Here is a 25,003-nt window from a genome sequence, read left to right as displayed (position 1 = left end):
CCAGAACATTTACAGAGTCTTCCCTTCTCCTGCCTGAGATTCGATTATGACTTATGAATTGCAGTCATTACACCAACTGAAGCAGCTTTGGGTGCTTAAAGTTTATAAGACTTACTTCAGACATACAACATGGCAGCTTGACCCCCACAGCTTCTGCTGAACCTCCACCAGGATTGGGAACAAGCATGCCTATGATCAGCCTGTTTAAGTCACTACAATCTCATATTTTCTCTTTGTTAAACATTTCCTAATGCCTACCCAGCGATTGCTCAATGCTATTGTGTTCAAAATCCTTTGGAAAGTTTTATTTCTCCTAATAATCACAGAACGGTAGGGGTTGGAAGGGACCTCTAGAGATCATCTAGTCTAACTCCCCTGCTAAAGCAGGTACACCTAGAGCAGATTCCATAGGAATGCACATCCAGGTGGGTATTGAAAGTCATCAGAGAAGGAGACTCCACAGCCTCTCCAGGCAGCCTGTTCCAGTGCTCTGGCACCCTCAAAGTTTTCTGTCAGTTCAAGTGAAACCTCCTGTGCTCTAATTTTCTGCCCTTTGGCCTATCACTGACCATCACTGAAGAGTCCAGCCTCATCCTCACAACTTCCATCATTTAGATATTCATATGCATTTAGGAGATGCACCCTCGGTCTTCTATTTTCCAGGCTAAAGAGTCCCAAGTCAAAGAATCACAGAGTTGTTACTGCTGAGAAGACCTCTAAGATTGTTGAATCCAACTACTGACCTAGCACCACTATGGGCATTAAACCATATCCCAAAGTGCTATGTCGACACATCTTCCCTCAGCTCCCTCTTTTCCAGACCAAACAATCCCAATTCCTTCAGCCTCTCATCATCTGAGAGATGCTCCAGTCCCATAACCATGTTTGTGGCCCTCCGGTGGACTCTCTCTAGTAGCTCTCTCCCCATCTTGAGGTGGAAAGCCCAGAACTGGACCCAGCACTTCAGGTGTGGCTTCATCATAGCAGAGTATAGAGGGAGAAGAACCTCCCTCGACATTCTGGCCACATTTTTCTTAATGCACCCCAGAATACCATTGGCCTTTTTGGCCACAAGGGCATGTTGCTGTCCCATGGATAACTTCTTGTACACTGGCACTCCCAAGTCCTTCTCTGCAGAGCAGATTTCCAGCAGGTCAACCCTTAACCTGTACTGTGCATGGTGCTGTTCCTTCCCAGGTGCAGGACCCTACACTTGCCCATGCTGAACTTCAAGAACTTCACCTCTGTCCAACTCTACAGCTGTCCAGGTCTCACTGAATGACAGCACAGCCTTCACACTCTGTCATTCAGTCAGTTCTCAATCCACTGTTCACTCCTCTAACCCACACTTCCTAAGCATACCTATGAGGACATTATGAGAGACAGAGCCAAAAGTTTTGCTGAACTCGAAGCAGACAACATCTACTTGCTCTCCCTTCATCTACCCAGCTGGCCAGATTGGTCAAGCATGATTTCCTCTCCATGAATCCACACTGATTATTCCTGATAATCTTCTTGCCCTCCATGTGCTTAGAGAAGACCTACATAATGAGCTGGAGAAGATAATGACTTAGCTGCAAGCCTATTCTTTACCGGTAAGAGAGCCCACTGCATTAAAGGGCTTTGAATTTTCTTCCTCAGTATTAAAACCAGATAAATTATTTCTCAAATAGCTTAATAAGCACACTGGAAAGATGCTGGAAAAACCTTAGGAAAAATAGGAAAGTGGGAAAAATACAATGAATACATAAATAAAAATATGTAATAAAATTAAATAAAATGCCCAGGTGGCCAAGAGAGCCAATGGCATCCTGGCATGCATCAAGAATAGTGGAGCAGGGAAGTCCCTGTACTCAGCACTGGTTAGGCCACACCTTGAGTACTGTGTCCAGTTCTGGGCCCCTCAGTTTAAGAAGGACATTGAGACACTTGAACGTGTCCAGAGAAGGGCAATGAGGCTGGGGAGAGGCCTCGAACACAAGCCCTACGAGGAGAGGCTGAGGGAGCTGGGATTGTTTAGCCTGGAGAAGAGGAGGCTCAGCAGAGACCTTATTACTCTCTCCAACTACCTGAAGGGTGATTGTAGCCAGGAGGGGGTTGGTCTCTTCTCCCAGGCAACCAGCACCAGAACAAGAGGACACAGTGAGGTGAGGACACAGTGAGGTGAGGACAAAGTTCTTCACGGAGAGAGCCGTTAGCCATTGGAATGGGCTGCCCAGGGAAGTGGTGGAGTCACCATGCCTGGAAAGAGGGGATTGGATGTGGCACTTGGTGCCATGGTTCAGTCATGAGGTCTGTGGTGATGGGTTGGACTTGATGATCTTTGAGGTCTTTTCCAACCTTGGTGATTCTGTGAAAATAACAAACAAACAAATTCCAGTCTAGAGGCACCAAAGGTTTCCGGAGATCTTTTTAGGGCACAGGTCTGGACATGCATTGACAATAACATTCTTTTGTCAATACAAACTAGTTCTTCCTATTGACGGAGAGACTCTGGGACAATTAACAGTACCACTATTGCTAGCTAATTTTTGGAGAAGTACTTAATTCTAATTAGCTGCCACTTCTCTAGTGAAATTCAACCTAGAATAAGCTAAGGTATGACAAACAAACATCTCTGTGAAAACTTCACTGCTGACCTTAGTGCTGACACACGCCCAGCACACTCCAAGGTGAAAAACGTAGGCACAAAGAGAGGCACACAGTAACTCTTGCTGGCAAGAGGTTAATTCAATATAATCGCCTGTGCATTCACAGCAAGTGGAACAATGGTTATATGGCCAGTGTATTGTAGACATGCTTTTAGGAAGTCTTTGACTTCAGCCTTCCCAGTGCCTGCCACCAGTTCCACTGTAACTCCAAAGAACAAAGCATCTGCTTCTCATTAGCCCTCTCCACAAGCATCCATACAGCTTGCAGGTTTGCCGCAGGTAGGTTTTTCATGCTCCTCCTGACCTATACTTTTGCTGCATTCATGCCCAAGCATTCCAGTCTATTTGCTATTCTCTCTTCTGGCTTTAACTGCTGTTCACAAGACAGAATTATAAGGGAATTGTTAGCTTTAAGTAAAAAAAATCTATCATGATTCAGTCCAAGCGATCTAACATTTTAGTCAGCTGGAAACACTTTTATTAATTCCAGGCTGTTATTTAGGTACTAGTGAGAATTTAACTTTGTATTTTATACTCTGAAGCCTTTCTTGGAGTCTACCATTTAACCAAAATCTCCCTGACACTTGTGTAGCATTCCATTACTCTCCCCAAACTACCTCACAAAGACTTGCAAGGTTGCACACATTTGTTTTATAAACCATCCTAGCTCTTCCTCCTCTGGCATGACTAAGCACGAAAGGATTTGGTACAATGCTGTTTTCTGAGCTGATACTTGGCATATTTATTCAGAGAACCCTTGTGCTTGGGGAAAATACAAGGGCTGGTTTTCTTAAGAATGAGATAATAAAGAAAAATAATTTCATTTGCTTCAAGTACCTTTGCACTGCAAAGGAAAGGTATGATGATAAATTGTCCTAACTCACTCCAGCTACCCAGTTCAGAGACTACAGGTGGTGCAGCTATGATAGAGCTCTTTTTGGTGGAGATTCATGAGTCATCAGCCAGAACAGGTTAAGTTACTTTGATTGTCTCTAGTCCTGCAGAAATCCTTCAGATGATATTGGTGGCACTGATGAGGCCTTCCAGAGAAATAAATTCACCTTAGGCCAAACCCATGACAACAGCGAAATACCACACACCCTCACTACAAATGAAGGAAACAGAAGTACCACCAAAATAATGCACAATAAATGGTGATGAAGAGCAGCAGCAGCTCCTGCTTTTTGAACCATCGATCACCAGCAATTTTAATTAAAGTCAACAGTGCAGTGGGTGATTTGGCTCAGCGTCCTTGAATTTATCAAGTGTGTTGTATCCAATGCTTGATTACAAGCTGCAGACACTACCACCATCAGGCCTAAGTAGAATTAGCTGTCATTAACATCATTAGCTACAGGAGGTGAAGTCCTGAAATGAAATATGATGGATATACATCCTCTCAGATGGCAGCTTATTTGAACGAACTGCTGTCAGATGGCATTGCCACCTTGCAGTTTTTTAGCAGTACGTTTCTTGGACCTCCTAATGGTCGGTGGTCCAATAAAACTATTTTTAATTGTTTTTCACATTTTTCAGCTGATTTTTTGGTACTTTTTTTCAAATATACCTGGATATGGTGCTCTTGGCTTGTTTTCCTAAGAAAACAGGGAGCTGCATTTTCAGAACTGGTGAATCACAAGCATTCAGATATTAACACTACATCAAAAAATCAGCTTATATGCCATACCCTCTTTCTGTGCAAGGGCAATAAAGAAATGACATGCTAGTCAGATAATCACATGAGAATATTTATGTATCTGCTGGTTTAGTTTGGTCTGGATACAACCTTGCTTCTGTATAATGCAACTCAGCAGCTCGGACAGCCAAAGACCCTTGGTAATTCTGCAAGTGATTCAAAAGGGGTGAAATGAAGATGTGAGAATACAGAGCAAAAAGGAGATGGCAAATGATTAGGGAAACTGATAAATATGTGTCCTATGGAATTTAAACATTATGAAACACTCTGAGGGATCAAAGAAGGGAAGTAAATAAACACTTAAAAGGAACAAAGCTACACAGAACTACAAACATGATTCAAGATTACAGTAAGTAACAATATCATGGCTGGAATACTGTCCTTCTCTGCTAAATAAAGAATACATGGCTCCACAGTATATAAACAGGGGAATTAGAATGCAAGGGAGACATTAATTAAGTATTTAAAAAATAAAATTGACAGCTTGATGACTTACATTTGTCTTGAGCTCGTCCTTGTCACTAAACCTGGTCTTGGTGTATTTCAGAGTGGAAGAACAGACAAGAAAAGGTCAAACAGGGATGACTGCACATATGTGTGAAAAAATGCTTTGCACCTTTGCGTATTGTGTTTTGTAAAACAGAATTCTGATCTGCAATGATCCAGTTGGAAAAGATGCTCTCAGAAGAACACAGAAAGGACATGAGAACTGAATGGGAGATGGAGATTTAAGATCACTTAAAAAAAATATTAGGAACCCAGACCCATTAAATGCCAACACTTTCCCCTTCTGCAGGAGGGAAGGCTTCTGTATCAGACAGACACTTGGAAATTCAGCAATGTTTCCTGCAATATGCTTGAGTGCCTGTGCCTGACTCAAGGAGGGATGAATTCCACAACAAGGACTACCAACACATGATAAACATAAGAACTTTTCCTGTAGACTCTGACATGCTTACATTTTTCCTCCTTTTTTTGCACAAACAGGGGACAAAGCTGTACCATGTTCATGAAGTGCTGAGTCAGGATCAGTCAAGGAGGAAATGTTAGTGGACAATTCTGCCCCAACATGAGGCTTCCTTGGCTGAAGTCATCATCCAAGGTTTTTGTTCAAACTGTCATTTGGTATGAATAAAACCCATTGTCTCATGTCTGCTCCTCATCTGCACAGATGTGCACAGTTGTGTGGAATAGACACAGGTAGAGATCTAATTCATAAATATTTAATCCAGTTAGTGTATCTCAGAAAGGTAAGGCAGCTCAGAACAAACCTGTAATATGCTGACTTATTTCCTTAGAAAAATAAAGTATTTGTAATGGAGCATATTCTCTATTCCAACAGGAACAGAATGAATAATAATTATTTTAAAAAACTACTAGTATCACAGTCTCACAGTATAGCTAAGGTTGGAAGGGACCCCAAGGATCATCAAGTCCAACATGTCCCAACAGACCTCACGACTAGACCATGGCACCAAGTGCCACGTCCAATCTCCCCTTGAACACCTCCAGGGACGGTGACTCCACCACCTCCCTGGGCAGCCCATTCCAATGACGAATGACTCGCTCAGTGAAGAACCTTCTCCTCACCTCGAGTCTAAACCTCCCCTGGCACAGCTTGGGACTGTGTCCCCTTGTTCTGGTGCTGGTTGCCTGGGAGAAGAGACCAACCCCCTCCTGTCTACAATTACCTTTCAGGTAGTTGAAGAGGGCAATGAGGTCACCCCTGAGCCTTCTCTTCTCCAGGCTAAACAATCCCAGCTCACTCAGCCTCTCCTCATAGGGCTGTGCTCAAGGCCTCTCCCCAGCCTTGTTGCCCTTCTCTGGACACGTTCAAGTGTCTCAATGTCCTTCTTAAACTGAGGGGCCCAGAACTGGATACAGGACTCAAGGTGTGGCCTAACCAATGCAGAGTACAGGGGCACAATGACCTCCCTGTGCCTGCTGGCCACACTATTCCTAATACAGGCCAGGATGCCATTGGCCCTCTTGGCCACCTGGGCACACTGCTGGCTCATGTTTAGGCGGGTGTCAATCAGCACCCCCAGGTCCCTCTCTCTTTGGCAGCTCTCCAGCCACTCTGACCCCAGCCTGTAGCTCTGCATGGGGTTGCCGTGGCCAAAGTGCAGCACCCGGCACTTGGACTTGTTAAATGCCATGCCATTGGCCTCTGCCCATCTGTCCAGTCGGTCGAGGTCCCTCTGCAGAGCCTTTCCACCCTCTAACTAACATCTGTTCCCAACTTGGTGTCATCTGCACACTTGCTGATGCCTGACTCAACCCCCTCATCCAGATCATCAATGAAGATGTTAAAGAGGATGGGGCCCAGCACTGATCCCTGGGGGACGCCACTGGTGCCTGGCTGCCAGCTGGCTGTGGCACCATTCACCACCACTCTCTGGGCTCGGCCCTCCAGCCAGTTCCTAACCCAGCACAGAGTGTTGCTGTCCAAGCCATGAGCTGACAGCTTAGCCAGCAGTTTACTGTGGGGGATGGTGTCAAAGGCCTTGCTGAAGTCCAGGTAGACCACATCCACAGGCCTCCCCACGTCCACCAGACGGGTCACCTGATCATAGAAGGAGATGAGGTTGGAGAGGCAGGACCTGCCCTTCCTAAATTCTCAAACCTACTGCATCCTACAGAAATGTGTGCTTTTGGCTTAAAGCTTTAACTCAGGTAGTCATCTTCTAGGAAAAGCATAACAGGAGAAAATGAAAAACTAATTTATCTATAATTACCCTAACTTAAAAAAAATTCTCCCCTCTTGTAGAGATGTCCTTCTATGACAAACCCTGGCAAGTCACGCTACAGTACACATCTTTTAGCTACTTCTCTTTACCAAAACTGCTAGCTCTACTTGTAATATTTTTTTTCATCTGTTTTATAAACAAATCTCTAAATCCTAATTGACAGGCATCACTAGGAGTTGACAAGCAAGACAGCTTTGAAAACAATCCGGGTGCTGAACTGTTTATGTGAATATGGACTGCATGTAGTTTGTATTTGGTGGGAACAGGTTTTAAGAGCCTCCAACAAAAGAAGGACATGGAACTGTTAGAAGAGTGGGTCCAGGGGAGGCCACAGAGATGTGCAGAAGGCTGGATCATCTCTCCTGTGAAGACAGGCTGAGAGAGTTGGGGTTGTTCAGCCTAGAGAAGAGAAGGCTCTAGGGAGATCTAATAGCAGCCTTCCACTATTTGCAGGGGGCTACAGGAGAGATGGAGAGGGACTTTTTGCAAAGGCATGCAGTGACAGGACTAGGGCTAATGACTTCAAACTGAAAGATACTCTATTCAGGTAAGACATTAGGAAAAAATTCTTTGCCATGAGGTTGGCGAGGCATTGGAATAGGCTGCCCAAAGAAGCTGTGGAAGCTCCAATTCAGGAAGTGTTCAAAGCCACTTTGCATTCAACCATGAGCAACCTGGTCTAGAAGGACGTTTCCCTGCCCGTGGCAAGGAGGTTAGAACTAGATGATCTTTACAATCCCTTCTAACCTGAACCGTTCTATGAGTCTAAGAATTCAGGGAAAACATACTTAAAAACCTGGCAAACAAGGCTCAAGAAAGCAGACACCTTCCTGGTTATTTTTCAGAATTACTTTTTAATATGTTTACTCCAATCCTAAACAGAAGTTATGATGTAATGAAATACTTCCCCCCACACACACACACTTAGTATCATGATGTCCACCTGATACTTCCGCTTTATATTAGCTAAAGCTAAAAAAAACAGTGTTCAAAATAATAGCTTTCCATTTGCTGTTTGAAGAATGGATTGATTTCAAGTAAAAAAGGCAGATACTGACTTCATACTACAGTTTGTTCTCTGCATAGCTAAACCAAGGCAATGCCTTAAAAAAAAAAATAATCAAATGGGAGGTACAGAAGTGTCTCAAAATTATCACATGAAAAATCCCAAGTGAAAAGGGACCTTGCAAGCACCATGCAGTGCTAAAATGCAGCATCATGCGCTCTTTTCCTCACCATTAAATTGCAAGGGGAAAAAAATGGTAGTGACAAGTTGCTATCTGCCAGACAGTCCTTCATACATTTCTAGTGTCACAGAGGGCACCTCCAGCATGAAAACCTGTGAATATGCAGTTTCCAATTTCAGCAGAATTTGACTCTCTGGTGATGATGGATAGAGTCACTGCAGTCACCCCAAACCAACAACATTGACCCTGATGCAACCATTATTTCCCGTTGATGCTATTGCTCGAGCCCTCTGAGTCTCAACAGGGAATGCACCTTCACAGCACACACTTACTGTCCTTATAGAGCAAAGAAGCCCTCCCGAAGAGCTTACAAACGGCAAACAAAACATTGACAGAGAATAGGTCAGTGAAAGGAATTAGACTGGAAGTACAAGAATAAATTTGCATAGAGGCTGATGGCTGCAGTCTATCAGCTCTACAGGCTTTGTTAGGAATCTGTATCTACCATTAACTTCTATGAATTTCCATGACAAAACCCTGCTATTCAAATAATGACAAGCAGCTTGCACACTTGACTCTGGACAGCCAAGATCCATATGCAAATAAAAGTCCTCTAGTCTATTTTTTTTCCCCCTCTCTTTTTCATTCTTTTTTTTTTAAACCAAACTGAAAGTGCTGTGTGTGGTTTTTTCCAGCACAATTTCCTCTGCACAGAAACAACAACCATTCTCCTCCTCTGCACTTTATAGTGTAGACTTTGCAGCAGCCCTAGTTTTTATGAGCTGTCTCCGATCACTTGCATTATGATCCACTGTCTGACAGATATGTGCTTTGGCCTTCCCTAATGAGACACTTCCCCAATTATGGAGCCAACAGGCAGTGTTTCTAGAAAGTTTCATCCTTTTAGCACAGGATCCCACAGGGTGATGGGTGAATTATCACATGTTAAACCCATCACATACACAAACTTGCAGAATTTATTCCTGAACAAGCCATTTTCTTTTTCATTCCACCTGAGAAAGTGCATAGTGTTTCATTAAACTAACATTTCTCCCTTCTCCCATCAGAACAGCATCAGGTTGCAGAACAACTACAACAGTAACATCATGGAACAACAAGACTGAGAACCGAGGCTCCCTGGTAGCGCAACCTGCTTATTAAAGCATCACTACTATTTCTTTATGCTATATAGACAGTTGTTTGTGGTCAGGCACAAGATAAACCAGGCAGGTAGAAGGGTTAGAGTGGCTTTTGTCCTCTGCCACTTGGTGCAGCAAATAAACTGTAGCATCCTGACACCCACCTGCTGGTCTAAGTCCAAGAAATTGATCAGTTTGGAGCTGTACCTGTCCCTGTCTTTACTTAAAACACTTCTGAACATCTTAGGGGGAGCTGAGGGGATGGCAAATGGAAAAAGGCATGACCCTATTCAGGAGTCATCATATCATACTTTTAAACAGGAAGAATCCCATCAGATCACACCATCATCCCTGTTAACACAAATAATTTCTACATGGTACATTGCCTTGAGACAGTCACAACTGATCAACGTGTCCCTCTGAACTGCTCCTACCACTTTTGGCTATCAAAAGCAAACACTGTAATATACCCCAAGCATCAAAACTAAAGCAAATGTGCTTCTTCCTAGGAAATACATTCTGAACATATAACTGCCCAATGGCAGAAAAAAATTAAATGGGTTGTTAAAAAATACAGAGGCTTACACAAGTCTCCGAATGCTTTTGCACGTGTTCTATGTGTACGCTCTTCTCAGTGTCTGTACGAAACCTTCCCTGGTGAGAAAGAAGGTAGCCAGATAGCAGGAGAAACAGAAATCAAAAAGTATTTATCTCAACATGAAAACTATCCCCAGTTGCACACTGGCAAAGGTGGAAAAAAAATCCAAATTAACAAGCAGGAAAACAAAAGCCAAAAATTAAAAGAAAACTGTGCAACTGTGAGATCAAAGCAAACCAATAAAAACCACAATAGCGCTGAAATACATTTTTTTAAGGGAATTCTGTTTGCCACACAAACCAATCTGTCTGCCTCTGCACTGTGCAGCCAGCTCCTGCAGTGACCAGGCTACCTGCCATTTCCTCAGGGCTGCAACAGCCTCGCTGCTGGAGCTCAACTATTTGGCTTTCACAGCCTTCAGGCTTTTGGCAGCACTGAATGCGTTAAAAATTTGGGTTTCACCAGATGCTAGGGATGTTCCATGTACACATACTGGTGGAGCTATAACTTTCCTAAGCAGTTTTCTCAACACTTTACCACCCTTCCAAACAGGAAATTCCTTATAACCGCTAATCTAAAACCCCATTCCTATAAATTCAGACTGTTACTTGTCCTGTCACAAGACAGACAGTAACTTTTAACTTTTACTCTTCAGTAGTCTGTCGAAGCATTACATTTTTTTCCCCCTACTTTCCCCTCCTCACCAGTAGTCTTGTACTTTCTGGACTTAAAGAAGTTCTTTCACCCTATTCTTGGTTCTGTTTCTAACTCCATACTCACACCAGGCTGAAACTTTTTTTTCAGTTCCCCCTGCTGGACACAGTAGTCCAGTTAGCTCCACTAAAGTAGCAAAGCAGGTAACTGTCCTGTTTAATTTTTACTGCTTTCTTGGTCTTCCCCACAACAGGGTGATGTCAACTCACTTCCAGTCCATGCTACACTACAAGGAACCTCTGCCTAGGGCTGCAATCATGCCTCAACCTTTCTCAGCCGAACAAATGTCTCCATTTAGTATAGTGCTTTACATTTGATCTTGCTGGATACATGTTGTTTAATGAAATCCTTATTGAAGAAACCAGATTGTGATTCAGTGTGCCAAGATCATTTTGGAAGAAATGGTTGGGAGCACATAGAACACAAAGCAGCAGGTTCACCTTGGGTTAACAAAAGCATGGCCAGCTATAGCAATTTCTGTAATCAAAAGGAGAGCTCACAACCTCCTCATCTGATGCAGATGTAAAAAGCCAACATGGTAATAAAGCAAACATAATAACTTAATGCAATAGATTACTTTTAAAAGATGTTATCTAGAAAATATCTTAGAGAAGAAGAAAGCAAAATAATAAAATAAGGGGAAAAAAAAAAAAAAGAAAGGCTAAACTGGGGAGAAAAGTAAGCCTGAAAATGTAAGACCAGTCATATCATAGCTTACAAGTTAAACAAGTGTTTCAAAGAAACAATTCAAGTGGATTTATGATGCTCTGGAAATTTCCTTCCAAAGCAACTCTTCTGATTGATGGCTATGAATCTGTATCAGAGACCAGATGATAGATTAAAGTCAACCTCTAGGAATTTCAGACTTATAACTCATTGCTATGGCAACATTTTCAGCAAGCAATAGGTTTCCTTAAAAATAAATAAATTTTTGCTTTATATTTCTGTGAAACTCCTCTGCATCATGAGAGAACAAGGCAGGTAAAGGCAAGACTGTAAAACAATCTGTTAGACCAAGACATTGCAGCTCACCATTCTAAATGCCTTTCTACCATGCAAATAAAATCCCTCTTTCATGATTATTTCCTAATTTAGAACAGGAGGAGCTGAGAACACTCTGGGTTTGAAACTGATCTTAAAAATGCTCAGTCCGTGTGTTGCAACTGAAGATTCAGGCATCAGAGGGGGCTAAACATGTTTCCACTTAAAAGAAGCTCAAAGAAACAGTGTGGCCTACCAGAAGTACTTCTTTTTAAAGGTGCATACAAATACCAGGAATAGAATAGACTAGACTAGACTAGACTAGACTAGAATAGAATAAACCAGGTTGGAAGAGACCTTCAAGATCATCGTGTCCAACCTATCATCCAACACTACCCAATCAACTAAACCATGCAACCAAGCATCCTGTCAAGCCTCGCCCTGAACACCCCCAGCGACGGCGACCCCACCACCTCCTCAGGCAGCCCATTCCAGTGGGCAATCACTCTCTCTGTGTAAAACTTCCTCCTAACCTCCAGCCTAAACCTCCCCTGATGCAGCCTGAGACTGTGCCCTCTTGTTCTGGTACTGGTTGCCTGGGAGAAGAGACCAACCTCCGCCTCACTACAACCCCCCTTCAGGTAGTTGTAGAGAGCAATAAGGTCACCCCTGAGTCTCCTCCTCTCCAGGAGTATCAGTGAATAACTGCAAGTCTGTTTTTAAAATCCCCATCTACAGATGGGGACAAATATCTAGGACAATAAAAAAGACAATTTAGTTATGTCTCCAGTGCTATACACAGTAAGTAACAGGTACCTTTTCTTGAGGTATTTTTGAGTAATCGTTAGGTTGTGTTTCTATACAAACAGATTACATTGGTATTTGCACTAACTTTGAATATACCCAGAAAACAAATATAATTGAAGACCCTTGATTTTGAAAAGCACCTACAAAAATCATGATACAAAACTCCCTGTAGATTAGTACATACATAGAATACATAGAATAAACCAGGTTGGAAGAGACCTTCAAGATCATCGCGTCCAACCCATCAACCAATCCAACACCACCTAAACAACTAACCCACAGCACCAAGCACCCCATCAAGTCTTCTCCTGAAAACCTCCAATGATGGCGACTCCACCACCTCCCCAGGCAGCCCATTCCAATGGGCAATCACTCTTTCTGTATAGAACTTTTTCCTAACATCTAGCCTGAACCTCCCCTGGCGCAGCCTGAGACTGTGTCCTCTTGTCCTGGTACTGGCTGCCTGGGAGAAGAGACCAACATCCGTCTGTCTACAACCTCCCTTCAGGTAGTTGTAGAGAGTGATAAGGTCACCCCTGAGTCTCCTCTTCTCCAGGCTAAGCAACCCCAGCTCCCTCAGCCTCTCCTCACAGGGCTTGTAAAGTATTTATATGTATTTATTTAAAGTATTTATTTAAAGTATTTATACGAAAGGAATATTTAGCTCAGTTAATACTTTAAAGTGTACTGCTTATGCATTGTGTACATTGATTTAAGAGCCCAGAAATGGAGGCACAACATGGATTTCAAAAGAGCATGTCCTGATCTTATTTAGCATACTTTTGGAACAGCCCTAGCCAAAATGCAGTGTAAGGTGTGTGCATAGGAGGGACCCACTTTATCTAGCATCCAAAAGAGACAAGCTACTCTCCCAGAAATATGCTATCATTACAGGTCACTAGCAAAACCAATCACCGAATGATGATTTTTCCACTTGACCTGAAGATGACCAGGACATTAAGTAACTCCTCTTACTTCTGAGACATTTTGGGATAGCCTTTTGCCTTCGTATACTTTAGACAAAAGAAGCAGGATGGTTGTGCTGAGAAGTAAAGTCCAGCTAAAATGTTTCCCCTGGAGCAGAAGTACCTACTGCACAAACATCCAGACAGAAAGATAGACTGAAGCTTCTGGTGTGTTGTTTTTTTAATACAACAGCTAACTAATCTAGTGAGGTTCTAGAATAGCATAAACTCTTTCCATCCCAATTCTAGGGACCAGGCAGAAAAGCTTTTGTATTTTACCCTGTTAATATATTGTTGGTAACAAGCAGGCTTCATTCTGTGACTTACAAAGCCGTATTCTTTGAGGATTCCCTCCACTCACTCCCCTCCCCTCAACTAGCCATAATTATCCCTGGAGCTGGAGGTCAGAGAGCACGACTTAAAGAAATGCTTCTTGTTGAAGCCTTACAATTCACCCCTCAGCCAACACGAGGCAATCTTGAAGACTGCAGTGCCAAAAGCAGCCCTGAACAACAGCAGAGCTGTAGTCCCAACTAAAACTGCTCCATACCCACGGCCATCACAGAGGAAGCCTGGCCTGCCTTCTGGGTGAGGGATCAGCACCAACTTCCCTGCTTTACAAATGACTTACAGCCCTTTTGACTTGGATCCCACCCACAACAATACACAGCACCTTTAGGTGCTTTCTGGGTAGTTCAAGAAGTGTCTGGTTAATTGCAATCCTGGCCTTAAATGGCATCAACTTATTGAGATTTTCTTTTAACCACAAGCAAAATCTGAATGAAGCATGTAGCAGGGAAGCGCTTGATGTTCAGAAAATTCAGAGATTCAGATGGTTTCAAAGCAGTGTAAGCAAAGCAAAGCAGGACAGGAACCCCTCTGATGAAGTCAGAGCACACAGAGTAAATAATTTCAAACACTGCATAGACAGGGGACTAATTTAATCCCTGAAAACAGTGATTACAGTTCCCCCCAGCCTGCCTCACAACCTAACTTATTGGCCTGTAAGACTCGTATTTAGAAACCCAATACAAGAAAACAGAAAAAGCATCCATTGAACTCATTTCACCATTTCTTCTTTCAGTGAGGATTTGGTGCCTATAATGTTTTCCCAGTGTGTCAGGCAGCAGAGATTTAATTGATGCAGGATAGCTATTGGTACTACTGTGTTACAAGAGACCAATATCAAAATAACACTTTTTTAAACATTAGGAAATTATTCTGAACATTTAAGAAACTTAATTGGATGAAATGACAACTCCTTACTCCAAAAAGTAAACTCCTTCTATCATCTTAAATGTTTTCTCCCACTGATCAATATTGACTTAAGTGGAGATAAACAGAAACAACATCTCAAGTACACTCTTCACTAGACAAAGGACTGTATAAGCAAGACTCATCCAACACAGAAGGTTTGCCCAGCACCAGCGACCACACAAATAGTCATTTGAGAGCAGCTCAAGCATCCTACAATGGGCACAGTTACATAAACCAGAGCAAAAGAAAAAAAATATGATGCATGTTGTTGGGAATGGCAGATAACAAGTGCAAACATAAAATTTACTTTGCTAACTTAAAAGGCAGACAGAGTGGATGACCAGAGAGAGAAAAACTTCTGCATAAAAAGAGCTGATATGAACCCCCACTCTGAACACAAAAAATGTTTGGGAAAATAGGCACAAGAGACAAAAGTCAGAAGCTGTTTGATTTCTGTAAACAATCCTACAGGCAGTCAAATTTGTTCCTGGGGCTCTGTCTTAATGGCTATGCAAATCCTTGCCCATGGCTGGGCTGCTGGTGGCAATCATGCTGACTGGCAATTCATTGTATCCCCTTATCTCATTTCTAGGTTTGCACACCACATACTTTTTTATTCACTGAGATTCTAACAATTTCAGATGAGATTTCAGCACTCTCCCAAGAGTTAGCATAGAGTTGCTCTCATCCATACCTAGACCTGAGGGGAGGTTGTAGCCAGGTGGGGGGTTGGTCTCTTCTCCCAGGCAACCAGCACCAGAACAAGAGGACACAGTCTCAACCTGCGCCAGGGGAGGTTTAGGGTAGATGTTAGGAAGAAGTTCTTCATAGAAAGAGTGATTGCCCATTGGAATGTGCTGCCCAGGGAGGTGGTAGAGTCACCATCACTGGAGGTGTTTAGGAAGAGACTGGGTGGGGTGCTTGGTGCCATGGTTTAGTTGATTAGATAGTGTTGGATGCTAGGTTGGACTCGATCTCAAAGGTCTCTTCCAACCTGGTTAAGTTCAGTTGTGTTTGTATCCAAGGTGTCAATAGAATAGAATTAGTGTCAGATACACCATTCAATCGCCATTTTGTCATACACACAATGGCATTCTTCTTCTCTCTCTCCCTCCAAATAGCTGCATCTCACAATTTACAAAGCATTTCAAGATCACTGCTTCCCTCCCTGAGGATGTGAAATAGCTACATGCACATACATACATAATCAAGTTTTGATCTACTCCAAATCTTATTCCTGTTCTCCCTAGTCCATTCTGAACAGAAACTACAGCCTCTATGGTATCCATCATTTCTCTATAGGCAGATTGACAATATATAATAGTGAAAGAAAAGAAGTGACTGCTGTAAGCATATCTAATTTGAGGCTTATTATTCAAGACCATTTCCTCATTATGCTGGTTTTTCAGCACGCTTCACCCTTTGACTATTTGCAAACGTGGTTTTTTTTCCCTCACCATATGCTACTTCATCTTTTCCTGTGCTGAGTTACACTGTAGCTGTCAGCTCTGGTTCTGACCTATCTTCCACTGAAGTGGAGGCACAAATTCCCTTCTGGTGCTGTGGTGGATGCTGGATAAGGTTATACTCACAGTCTCCATAATCAATTGTCATCATATATCTCTGTCCTTTTCTAGTGTTTGCAACCGTGCCTAATGCAGTATCATTTGTAAATGTAATTAATGAGCTGTTTATGTACTCTTCAAAAATCATTAATAAGGATGTTAAATTAAACTGCATTTAGTGGTGCACCCTGAGTCACCCTGCATACCTCTGTCCAACTTGATACATTGCCATTTATCATTACTCTTCATTCACAATGCCTCTGGCAATTCAAATTCCTATGACACAATTTATGTTCCAAACAATTTGGATTGTGAGGTTTCCCCCCCAGATTTTTGCATGCGTTCCTAGACTTGCCATCCTTTGTTTGAAGAAATACACTCACATTGTTAAAATCCTTTAATGTCTTTGTGCCTCCTTCTCACTTACAACTGCTAGTACTCCAATACCTTCTGGTTTAGTGAAATCTTTCCATATATCACAACTTGCTGCCATCAATACTTATTTATATGTCATAAGCAAACTGCTTTTACTCAGTACCTAATTTAAAAATACTCATTTTTCTATATCCTATATTTATTTCACCACCTTTCTGGAGCAACAGTTAAAACATGCCTTCTCTTATTTTACATATGCAACCTTCCCCCCTCCTCTACCCCAATTTTTGTCTGTCTTCTCCCTGCTGAAAATATATCTGTTCCCATAATCCAGTCCACACTCAGATGTTCTCTATTTGAGAACTTCTTTTCTCTCTTCCAAGTCTCTACAAACCCCAGAAGTTTGTAGATATTTTTGTCCATTCATTCCTTTCCTTCTATTTGTATGAACTGGATCTTGTGAAACCCACTCACAGTTTGTATTCTTTTCCTCAGACTCACAGTGATCTACTGCTCCTCAGTTGAATGAATTGTATGTTTTACTTGGCTCCGGGCTTGAATGGATTGTACATTTTACTTGGCTCCGGGCTTGATTTGTTCATTAGGGTAGACACTCAAGTAGCCTTCACTTCCCAAAGCATCACTGAAATCACTGGACTTAGGGCTTTTCAGAACAGTCCATGATCTGTCATGTGGACTTTAAAATCCATATTGCTTGCTAAGCTTCTTAGTGCTGGTATGAATGAATGGCTCTTGGCTCCCATTCAGCTTGCGCAGCTGTGTTCTGCAAGCCTGGGTGTTGAGTATTTTTTTATCTCAAACAGGTGCACAGTCAACAGCTCTTAACCAGCAAGGAAATAATCCATGCATGATTTCTCTTGTGGTCATCTTTTCTTACTAAAATATCAGGCTAGTTTTCATAAAAAACCATGAGTATGACCACTTTTTATTATTCCATCTGAAATACCAAACTACCATTTAGTATGTCCTAAAAATACAGAATCCTTACAGGTGCAAGCATTACCAGCATCAAGCAATGCCCACTGCAGGTTTTCCTTTGTTATTTCAAACTTCCTTCTACATGACAGGGTTTTGGTTGGTTTGTTTGAAAGTTTTTCTTTTTTTCCACTTTGTTTTATGAACTTTACTCTCACTAACCTGAATGTCTCAGAAGAACAATGCAATTGCCCAGAGCATAAAGAAGGGGAAGAAGGATGAACATAGGAGCAAGAGCACAGAGGTCTTACCAGCTGCAATGAGAATCACAGCAGGACTGAAACATCCTTATGTGTTCACACAACCCTAAAGAGGAGTTCAGAACATGACCCCCGACCCTGAGGTTGCTTTCGATTCTAACTCATGTGCCTAGCATTAAAAATAAAATAAAATTAAGTAACAACTAATTTGGCTACAACTTTTCATGGCTTGATAGTGGCAAAGAGGGCACAATAAACATTTTGAGAAACAGAGAAGATCTTGTAAGGGAGTGAAAAAAAACCTATATATTTATCTCAGCGTTGTTGGGAGAATAGTTTGAGCCACAGAAGTTTCTTCCCTATGTCTCCCACATGTGGAACCAACACAAGGAAACTAACCTTAGTTCTCCATGCATGCACCTGGGCATGGAGACTCCCTAGCAACGGTACTGAGTGGTGGTGGGGCAGCTATTTTTAGCTACAGAGTGAAATTACAAAAGTCTTCACAGCATGGTGGTGAGAGTGGGGCTGCTAGGAGCTGCTGCTGCCATCATCTCTGAAAGCTGCCATTTCTCCTAAGGCGCTGCCATCACCACTGGTCCTGAGCCGCCCTTTCTACTCACTGCTGATGCTGTTCCTGTACTGTTCTTATTGCTCCATCCCTGCTCACTGTTCCTGTTCACTGTTCCTGCTATCACTATTCCTGCTCATGCTGACACAGCACAGTGCTCCCTACAGATCTGGCTGTTGTGGTGGCAGCTATACCTGTTGTCTTTTAAATAAAGTGGTTTGGCCCCAACTTTGAGTCTTGATTCTGTTCCAAAAAATGTAAAGCTAGTCTCAATAAAAGATCCAATTGGACATCACTCAGAAGTTAAGCTCAGCCACCTTTAGCCCTTCTGAAGAGAAGCTGGAAAGCAAGCAGGTTTATTTAACCTCTGCCATATTATCCACCACTGGACCATGACAGATCTTATTAGCAGAAGAAGTGTGAAGAACACAGTTGACACCAGCAAGGAAGAAATAAACAATATTCATCAGGTCTGACTCTGAAGGACACATCTAACTTGGGTTCAAAGCCCTACTACACCTGTCCTGCCTCTCTACTCAAGAAGCTTTGATTTCTATTTGCAATTTTACAATGCTAAAAGCTTTCCCTTATTGAATTGTTTCACCCAGACCCAACACCATTGGTCCAACTAACATTTTGTTTAGATTAAACGTGTGCATTCTAAGTTGCCAAACATATGTTTAGGCTGGGTGCCTCCAAAAAAGAAGCCACAGAGTTGAGACCTTCAGTATCTACAGTGTCCAGCCCAGTGGGCAGACACAGGAAACAGTGTATTTCTACCCAATAGTGTATTTCTGCACCCTTATACATCTGGCTGCAAAGTTATTGTCTTGTCTTTTCTTCTCTGCTCCTGTGGGGGAGAGATGCTCTCTTATCTTTGGGGCAGGGGGAAGACAGAGTTTTTGATGAATCCCAGGTGGGGAGAAGGGGAGTGCTGGGTTTTTGGTCTGGTGTGTTAAGACTGGTCTTGTGTGTTAAGACTGGGGATTTCTTTGAACTGTATATGCTTTGCTATGCTCACCACTATGCTTTGTAGTACATGAATTGCTTTTCCATTTAAACTTTCCATTACTATCCAATCAATTCATGTGAGCATTACTCTTTTGCCCCTTTTGGAGCAATAAAGCAATCTGTCCTGCTCTAAACTAGGACAATTTGCTATCACACAACCAAAGTGACCCCAAACGTACGAAGTTGGGCCCAGGTGATAACCTTCTTCTCAGTTACATACATGTGGAACCAAACTAGGGGTGTATCTAAAAGATTTCAGCTGCAACAGCTTGAGCAATGGATAAAGCTCCAGAGCTGGAGAGGAAACAGCTTTTCTCTGTAGGCTTTGAAAATCTGGCTTTTGAGGTACAAAAATGTGGTGTGTATTTCAAGCAACCAGAAGACGTTTATAATTCAATGAAATATTATATGACAGGATCTTTAGTGACTGAATTTGGAGGAGGTGTTATAAACAATGCCACTTGACCATGACCTTTAGTTTTAGGAAGAAACATTCGCAGACAGAATAAGTAACAAATTAATCACTTCTCAACCATTTAGGAGGCAGCATTGCATGCAGTTATCCTTCTGACCAGCGGATACTCAGGTCTTTTAAAATAAATTATACAATGCAAGAATGAGCTAGGGGAACAGCTCCTTCCCTTTCTTTGTGACACAGTTGTTTATACACCCATTACCCAGCCAGTCTTCCCTAACTCCTAAAATAAGCGTATCCCTTTCCTGTAGCAACTGTTTTGGCCAAATGATAGTTAATTCCTTGCTTTTTGACATCACATACAGCAAGAAATACTTCTGGAAGCCTACCATTATAATTATTCTACAGCAAGGAAACAAAGATCCAAATTAGAAAGAATAATGCGTTCTCTCATACAGTACTTACAATTGATTTGATGTTGTTTTCTTTTGCCAGTTTCAGAGAGGATTTATAGCAACTTGCCAAGTTTTCTTTATGAGTATCAGTGAGATGGCCTCTTGCAATCGGTCCAACAGTATGGATCACATCTACAGGAAATAAAAAATAAGATTAAAAAAGAAATGTTGGTGATATTATGGCTGTGGTGTTTCAGGTTGGTTTTTTCCCCCTTATTTCATGACTCTGCAGAACTGCTACAATGCAAGTCAATCCATTCTGGTATTGTACCTAGACAAAAGTAGGACGAGTATTGTAAGAAAATGTTTAAAACTGGAAATTACATAATCAGATACATCTGTGATAAAGTAAAAAAAAAAAACCACAAACAAAAAAAAAAACCCAAAACAAAACCAAAGCCAAGCACAACATTAAAGGCTAAACTTTGAAGTATATGGAATGAAAGAAAAATGAGAAAATGCTCTAAATGCTTGTGATATGTGTACTGCAATCCACACGCCAGAGAGATGAAAGGTTGGTGTAAATACCCTAAATCTTCAGGGCTGTACATCTTGGAAACCGTTTTCTCACCCCTTGAAGGTCCACTCTCTGGGAAAGTTCACTACACAAGCCCTCATTACATTGATGGAGATACACAGGTAATTTTTTTTGTGTGTGTGTGTGTCTAATGCTTGAAGTATTTTCTCAGGAAGCATTTTAAGAGAAGAAAAGCTGTGACCCATGAATGTGTTAGTTATTCCAAAAGTGTGTTTTCTTCTCACTTCAGACCAGATGGAGAAACCAAGCAATAAAACAAAATACTGTTTGAAAAAACTTACAATGATCAAAAAGAGAAAACATAGTCAAGAAAATAGAGTCTTAGGCATGATCTCTCTGCACTCATCAAAATCAGATGCTGCAATCAAAGTCTCTAAAGCACCATAAGAAAAATGAAGTAAAAAGCCTGGCATTAAAAAACAATCAATCAATCAAACAAGCAAGCAAAAAACCCACTTTGAAATAAAATCTACAAACTCAAAGGTGTCATGAGTACTTTTTTTATTACTTTTCCCCCCATACACTTGAGTAGCAGGATGCACATTTACTCTTCAAACCTCATTCTTCTACAGCACATGTGAATCCAACAGAATGAATTATGGTGATAGGCACATTTTTTACTCTTTTTCCCCCCCTTATCATCCCACACAATATGCAGCAGCAGCACTACACAGATGCACCGTGTTCTGCAACATTGCCACGAACAAGGATTAGAACAGTGTTTCCAGTCGCATTACCACTGGTCCCATTGGTTAGGTTGTGCTTCTCTCCCATATGGGACAGGTTTCCATAGAGTATCTCTTCTTGCTGCACTCCAAGATATTTTAATTTACTCAAAAATCGTACAGATTGCACAGCATTAGTCTTTGTCCAAGCTTTATTTGATTATTTCCTTCCAACTTACACCAAAGCTTAAGTGAAAATGGACAAACTAATATTAAAGTATACACTGCCTTACTCTTTTACCCAGACACCATCTGTCAAGTCATCCTCTCTAGTACTTAAAAGGTGGCTTATGTTCTGCTACATAATGTTCTGATCATTTTCAAAGTTCTTCTTTACATTAGCCAGAAAGTATTGATAACTCAGTATATAAAAGTATGTCAGACAATCCCAGTGCCCAGAAACACAGACAAATTGGCTGTGATGGGAAACTGAAACCCCTAAGAGCTAAACTTCCCAACTGCTACAGAAAACCACCCTACTGAGAAGTAAATAAAAGGTTAACTACTCTTCTTTCTATTTTGATCACAGTCATTTTCCCCAGCTGAGGGAAAAAGATGGACAGATTGGATAATTTCTGTTGAATGTCACAGCTGCCTGACACGCAAACCCTCCGCACAGCAATTCAAGCAACTGAACCATCACTTAGGTGTTGAGTCTTTATCCACTGATGAGCAGGATGATATCAGGTGATTGAGACAGGCAGTGTCATTTCACTTGGGAGTTCGGAAAGGAGTGAAGTATTTGGTGTTTCTCTTTTTGGTGTGGGTGGTTTATTTTGGGGTGCCTTCTTTTTGGTTGTTTGGTTTTGGTTTTTTTATTGTTTGTGGGAGGGTTTTGTTTGTTTTGCTGGGTCTCTGTTGTGATGTTTTTCTTTGTTAAATGTGTTAGCTACTGTAACAAAGTCAGTACCATTAAGACATAGAAAATACACTGAAAAGAGTAGCCAGTATAAGAAACTGCTTCTGCTCGTAGATAAGGTTGTGTCAGTACTTCCATTAGGAAATACTGTAATTTCAGTCTACGACTACAGCAATTTCCTTCAGGTTCAAACTTTTCAAGGAAGGTTTCACTTTGGAAGTGTTGGCTTTTGGTTGTAGGCAACTTCAGAGAAAGAAAAAGCTTCTTCTGACTTCCCCCCCACACCCCACCTTGTTCCTTGTTTTTATGAAAGAGGCAAGCTGCAGTTACGGAGCAAAGGAGAAGAAATACGCCAACAAATCTGATCTCAAGCAGACACTTACAGACACTAAGATCAGAGGTACCATGATGCATTTCAAATTTGTAAGATACATCAGCCAACAAGCAAAATAAGGAATGGCTATAAAAATCACCTTAAAGGAAGTATAAAAGACCAATAAAACAAAGAATTATAAGAGACTTCCCTCTTTCTGCTGCAGCTGAGTTAATTTGTATTTCAACATGCAGCTGCTTAAAAACTGAAGCTCAATGGCTTAAATATTTAATTTAACACTTAACAACAAGGAGGAGTTTCGGGGAATAGCCAAAGTATCAAATCCTTGCTTGGTTCTTCCTGTATAAAAGTCTCCTTAGTAAAATTTCTCATTGCATTTCGCTCATTAATCATTGAACTCCGTTCCTTTAGTATCACTAATTTTAAGAATTCTCAGCACACTAAATGGGAAATCTTCTTCTTGTCATCTTTTCTTCAGAACTTCTTGATTTAGCACTGCACCACAACCTTCAGGCAACCTTTAACGCACTTATTTGTTTAGATTTCATTTTGACAGGCTCATCATAGGTGGTGGTTCTTTAGACAAGACACTGAAGATGGTTATGAATTGGTTTATAAAATATGAAAACTACTGCAATAGTTTACAGCATATCATCAGCCAAAAAAACACCCCAAAACACACAAAACCTTAGACATTATTATTCTAAAACATGATAGAGTAAGATTTTACTAGCAGAGTAGCATTAATCATTTGTCAATGTTTCATGGTCAGCAGACAAACAGGGAAGTAATAATTTTCTTGTTGTATTCTGTCAATAAAATCAGTGTATCCACACATTGCCTAAATTATACATTATTCTGCTCAAGCTACTCCACAATATGTTGAGGTTTTCAGGCAGGCAAAAGCCTTTGAGATTATACAGGCATAAAGCAAACAAACTGGAAAATAACAGAACTCTGCCCTCATCACCCATCCCATGCAGTTAATAGATGAGGATCAGACCTCACAGGCTCAAGCAGATCCATTTGTTTTTAATAAATCTATGAAGACTTAGTCAATCTTCCAGCTTGTCTGTCACAATGAATTTCCTTGAACATTCCTTTCTCACCCAGCTGCACAGAGTCAGATACTACAGAGCTGTAGAACAGAGGTCTACAGGCATTTTTCTACAAGACAAGGGGGTAAGACCACTCCTCTGCTGTTCTGGCCACCTGCTACAGCAGCCAGCCCCAAATGAAAGCTTCCAGCACCACTGGCTGGGACAAACATGGATGTGCAAGCCCTACTTACCACCTTCCTCACCAGTCTACCCATAGCCAGAATGAGCATCCACCCCGGATGTTCATTGCTTTTCTGAAGCAAACACAACTTCCAGGTTGCACTTCAACCATGGTAGGAGACTTCACAGGACATGCACAGGGATGAGTTTCGCTTCAGGAGATCACAAACCAGATACAGAGGGAACACAAATGGGAGCAGCAGCCATGGGAATGAGCCTATTGTATAGGCTTAAGATAAACTGTGCATGCAGATGCACAATGACATTAAACGGAAGCTGTCCCATCACTTCAATTCCAAAAAGATACAGTTTGCCTGGAAAACCCTGGTACAGATCCCTGGTACCAAAGAGCTTTTGTTCCTCCTTGGACCTCCTGAAGCCCTTTGCTGTCTGAACATCTCTTAATGAGATCAAACAGGAGCAACAGATATGAGCATTTCCCGAAAACATCCCCAAATGCATTTTTTTGTTCTTCACAAGCAGGTAAACAGAGTAAACCCACTGACAGTCAGCTCTAGGAGAACGTGACACTCACTATTTGTATTATTTTATGTCCAAAGAAGCTGCCAGAACTGCTTTGAAGCTTCTGATTTACTATGGTCACTCTTCCAGCCAAGCACACTGATAAGAAACTTCATTAAAAAGGAAGTTGCAATCCACGTGTTCATAAATCACTTTCTCTTTATACACAGAGCAGAGATGCTTGCTTACATTTTTAATAGTCCACCAAGGTGCAGAGCCCTGGAGGAAGGTACGTTCTCATCTGGGATTCAGGCTACAGCGATGGATCAAACTGCTTTTAATGCTAATGAAGCTGCTTAGTTTTAAAGCAATATTTATAAGGGAAGGAGATATTTATTCCCACCCCCACCCCCTAAAGTAATGCTTCCAAAGATTTGGTAAGGGAGGCTGGAAGATAGCATCAGCACAGATC

At 41.7% G+C, this 25,003-nt stretch overlaps 1 protein-coding gene across 6 annotated transcripts in view; it reads right to left on the bottom strand.

The window, feature by feature from the left end:
* The window catches only part of MACROD2 (mono-ADP ribosylhydrolase 2), a 1,047,040-nt gene that overhangs the window by 433,150 nt on the left and 588,887 nt on the right, over positions 1–25,003 (bottom strand). For all 6 annotated transcript variants that reach the window (XM_054180117.1, XM_054180116.1, XM_054180112.1 and 3 more), the window contains exon 6: positions 20,344–20,465. In XM_054180117.1, coding sequence (XP_054036092.1) covers positions 20,344–20,465 — 122 coding nt within the window. The remainder of the gene's footprint in view (positions 1–20,343; positions 20,466–25,003) is intronic.

Source organism: Dryobates pubescens, chromosome 3 (genome assembly GCF_014839835.1).
Source record: "Dryobates pubescens isolate bDryPub1 chromosome 3, bDryPub1.pri, whole genome shotgun sequence".
Classification (NCBI taxonomy): Eukaryota; Metazoa; Chordata; class Aves; order Piciformes; family Picidae; genus Dryobates; species Dryobates pubescens.
This window is presented reverse-complemented; position numbering and strand designations above follow the sequence as displayed.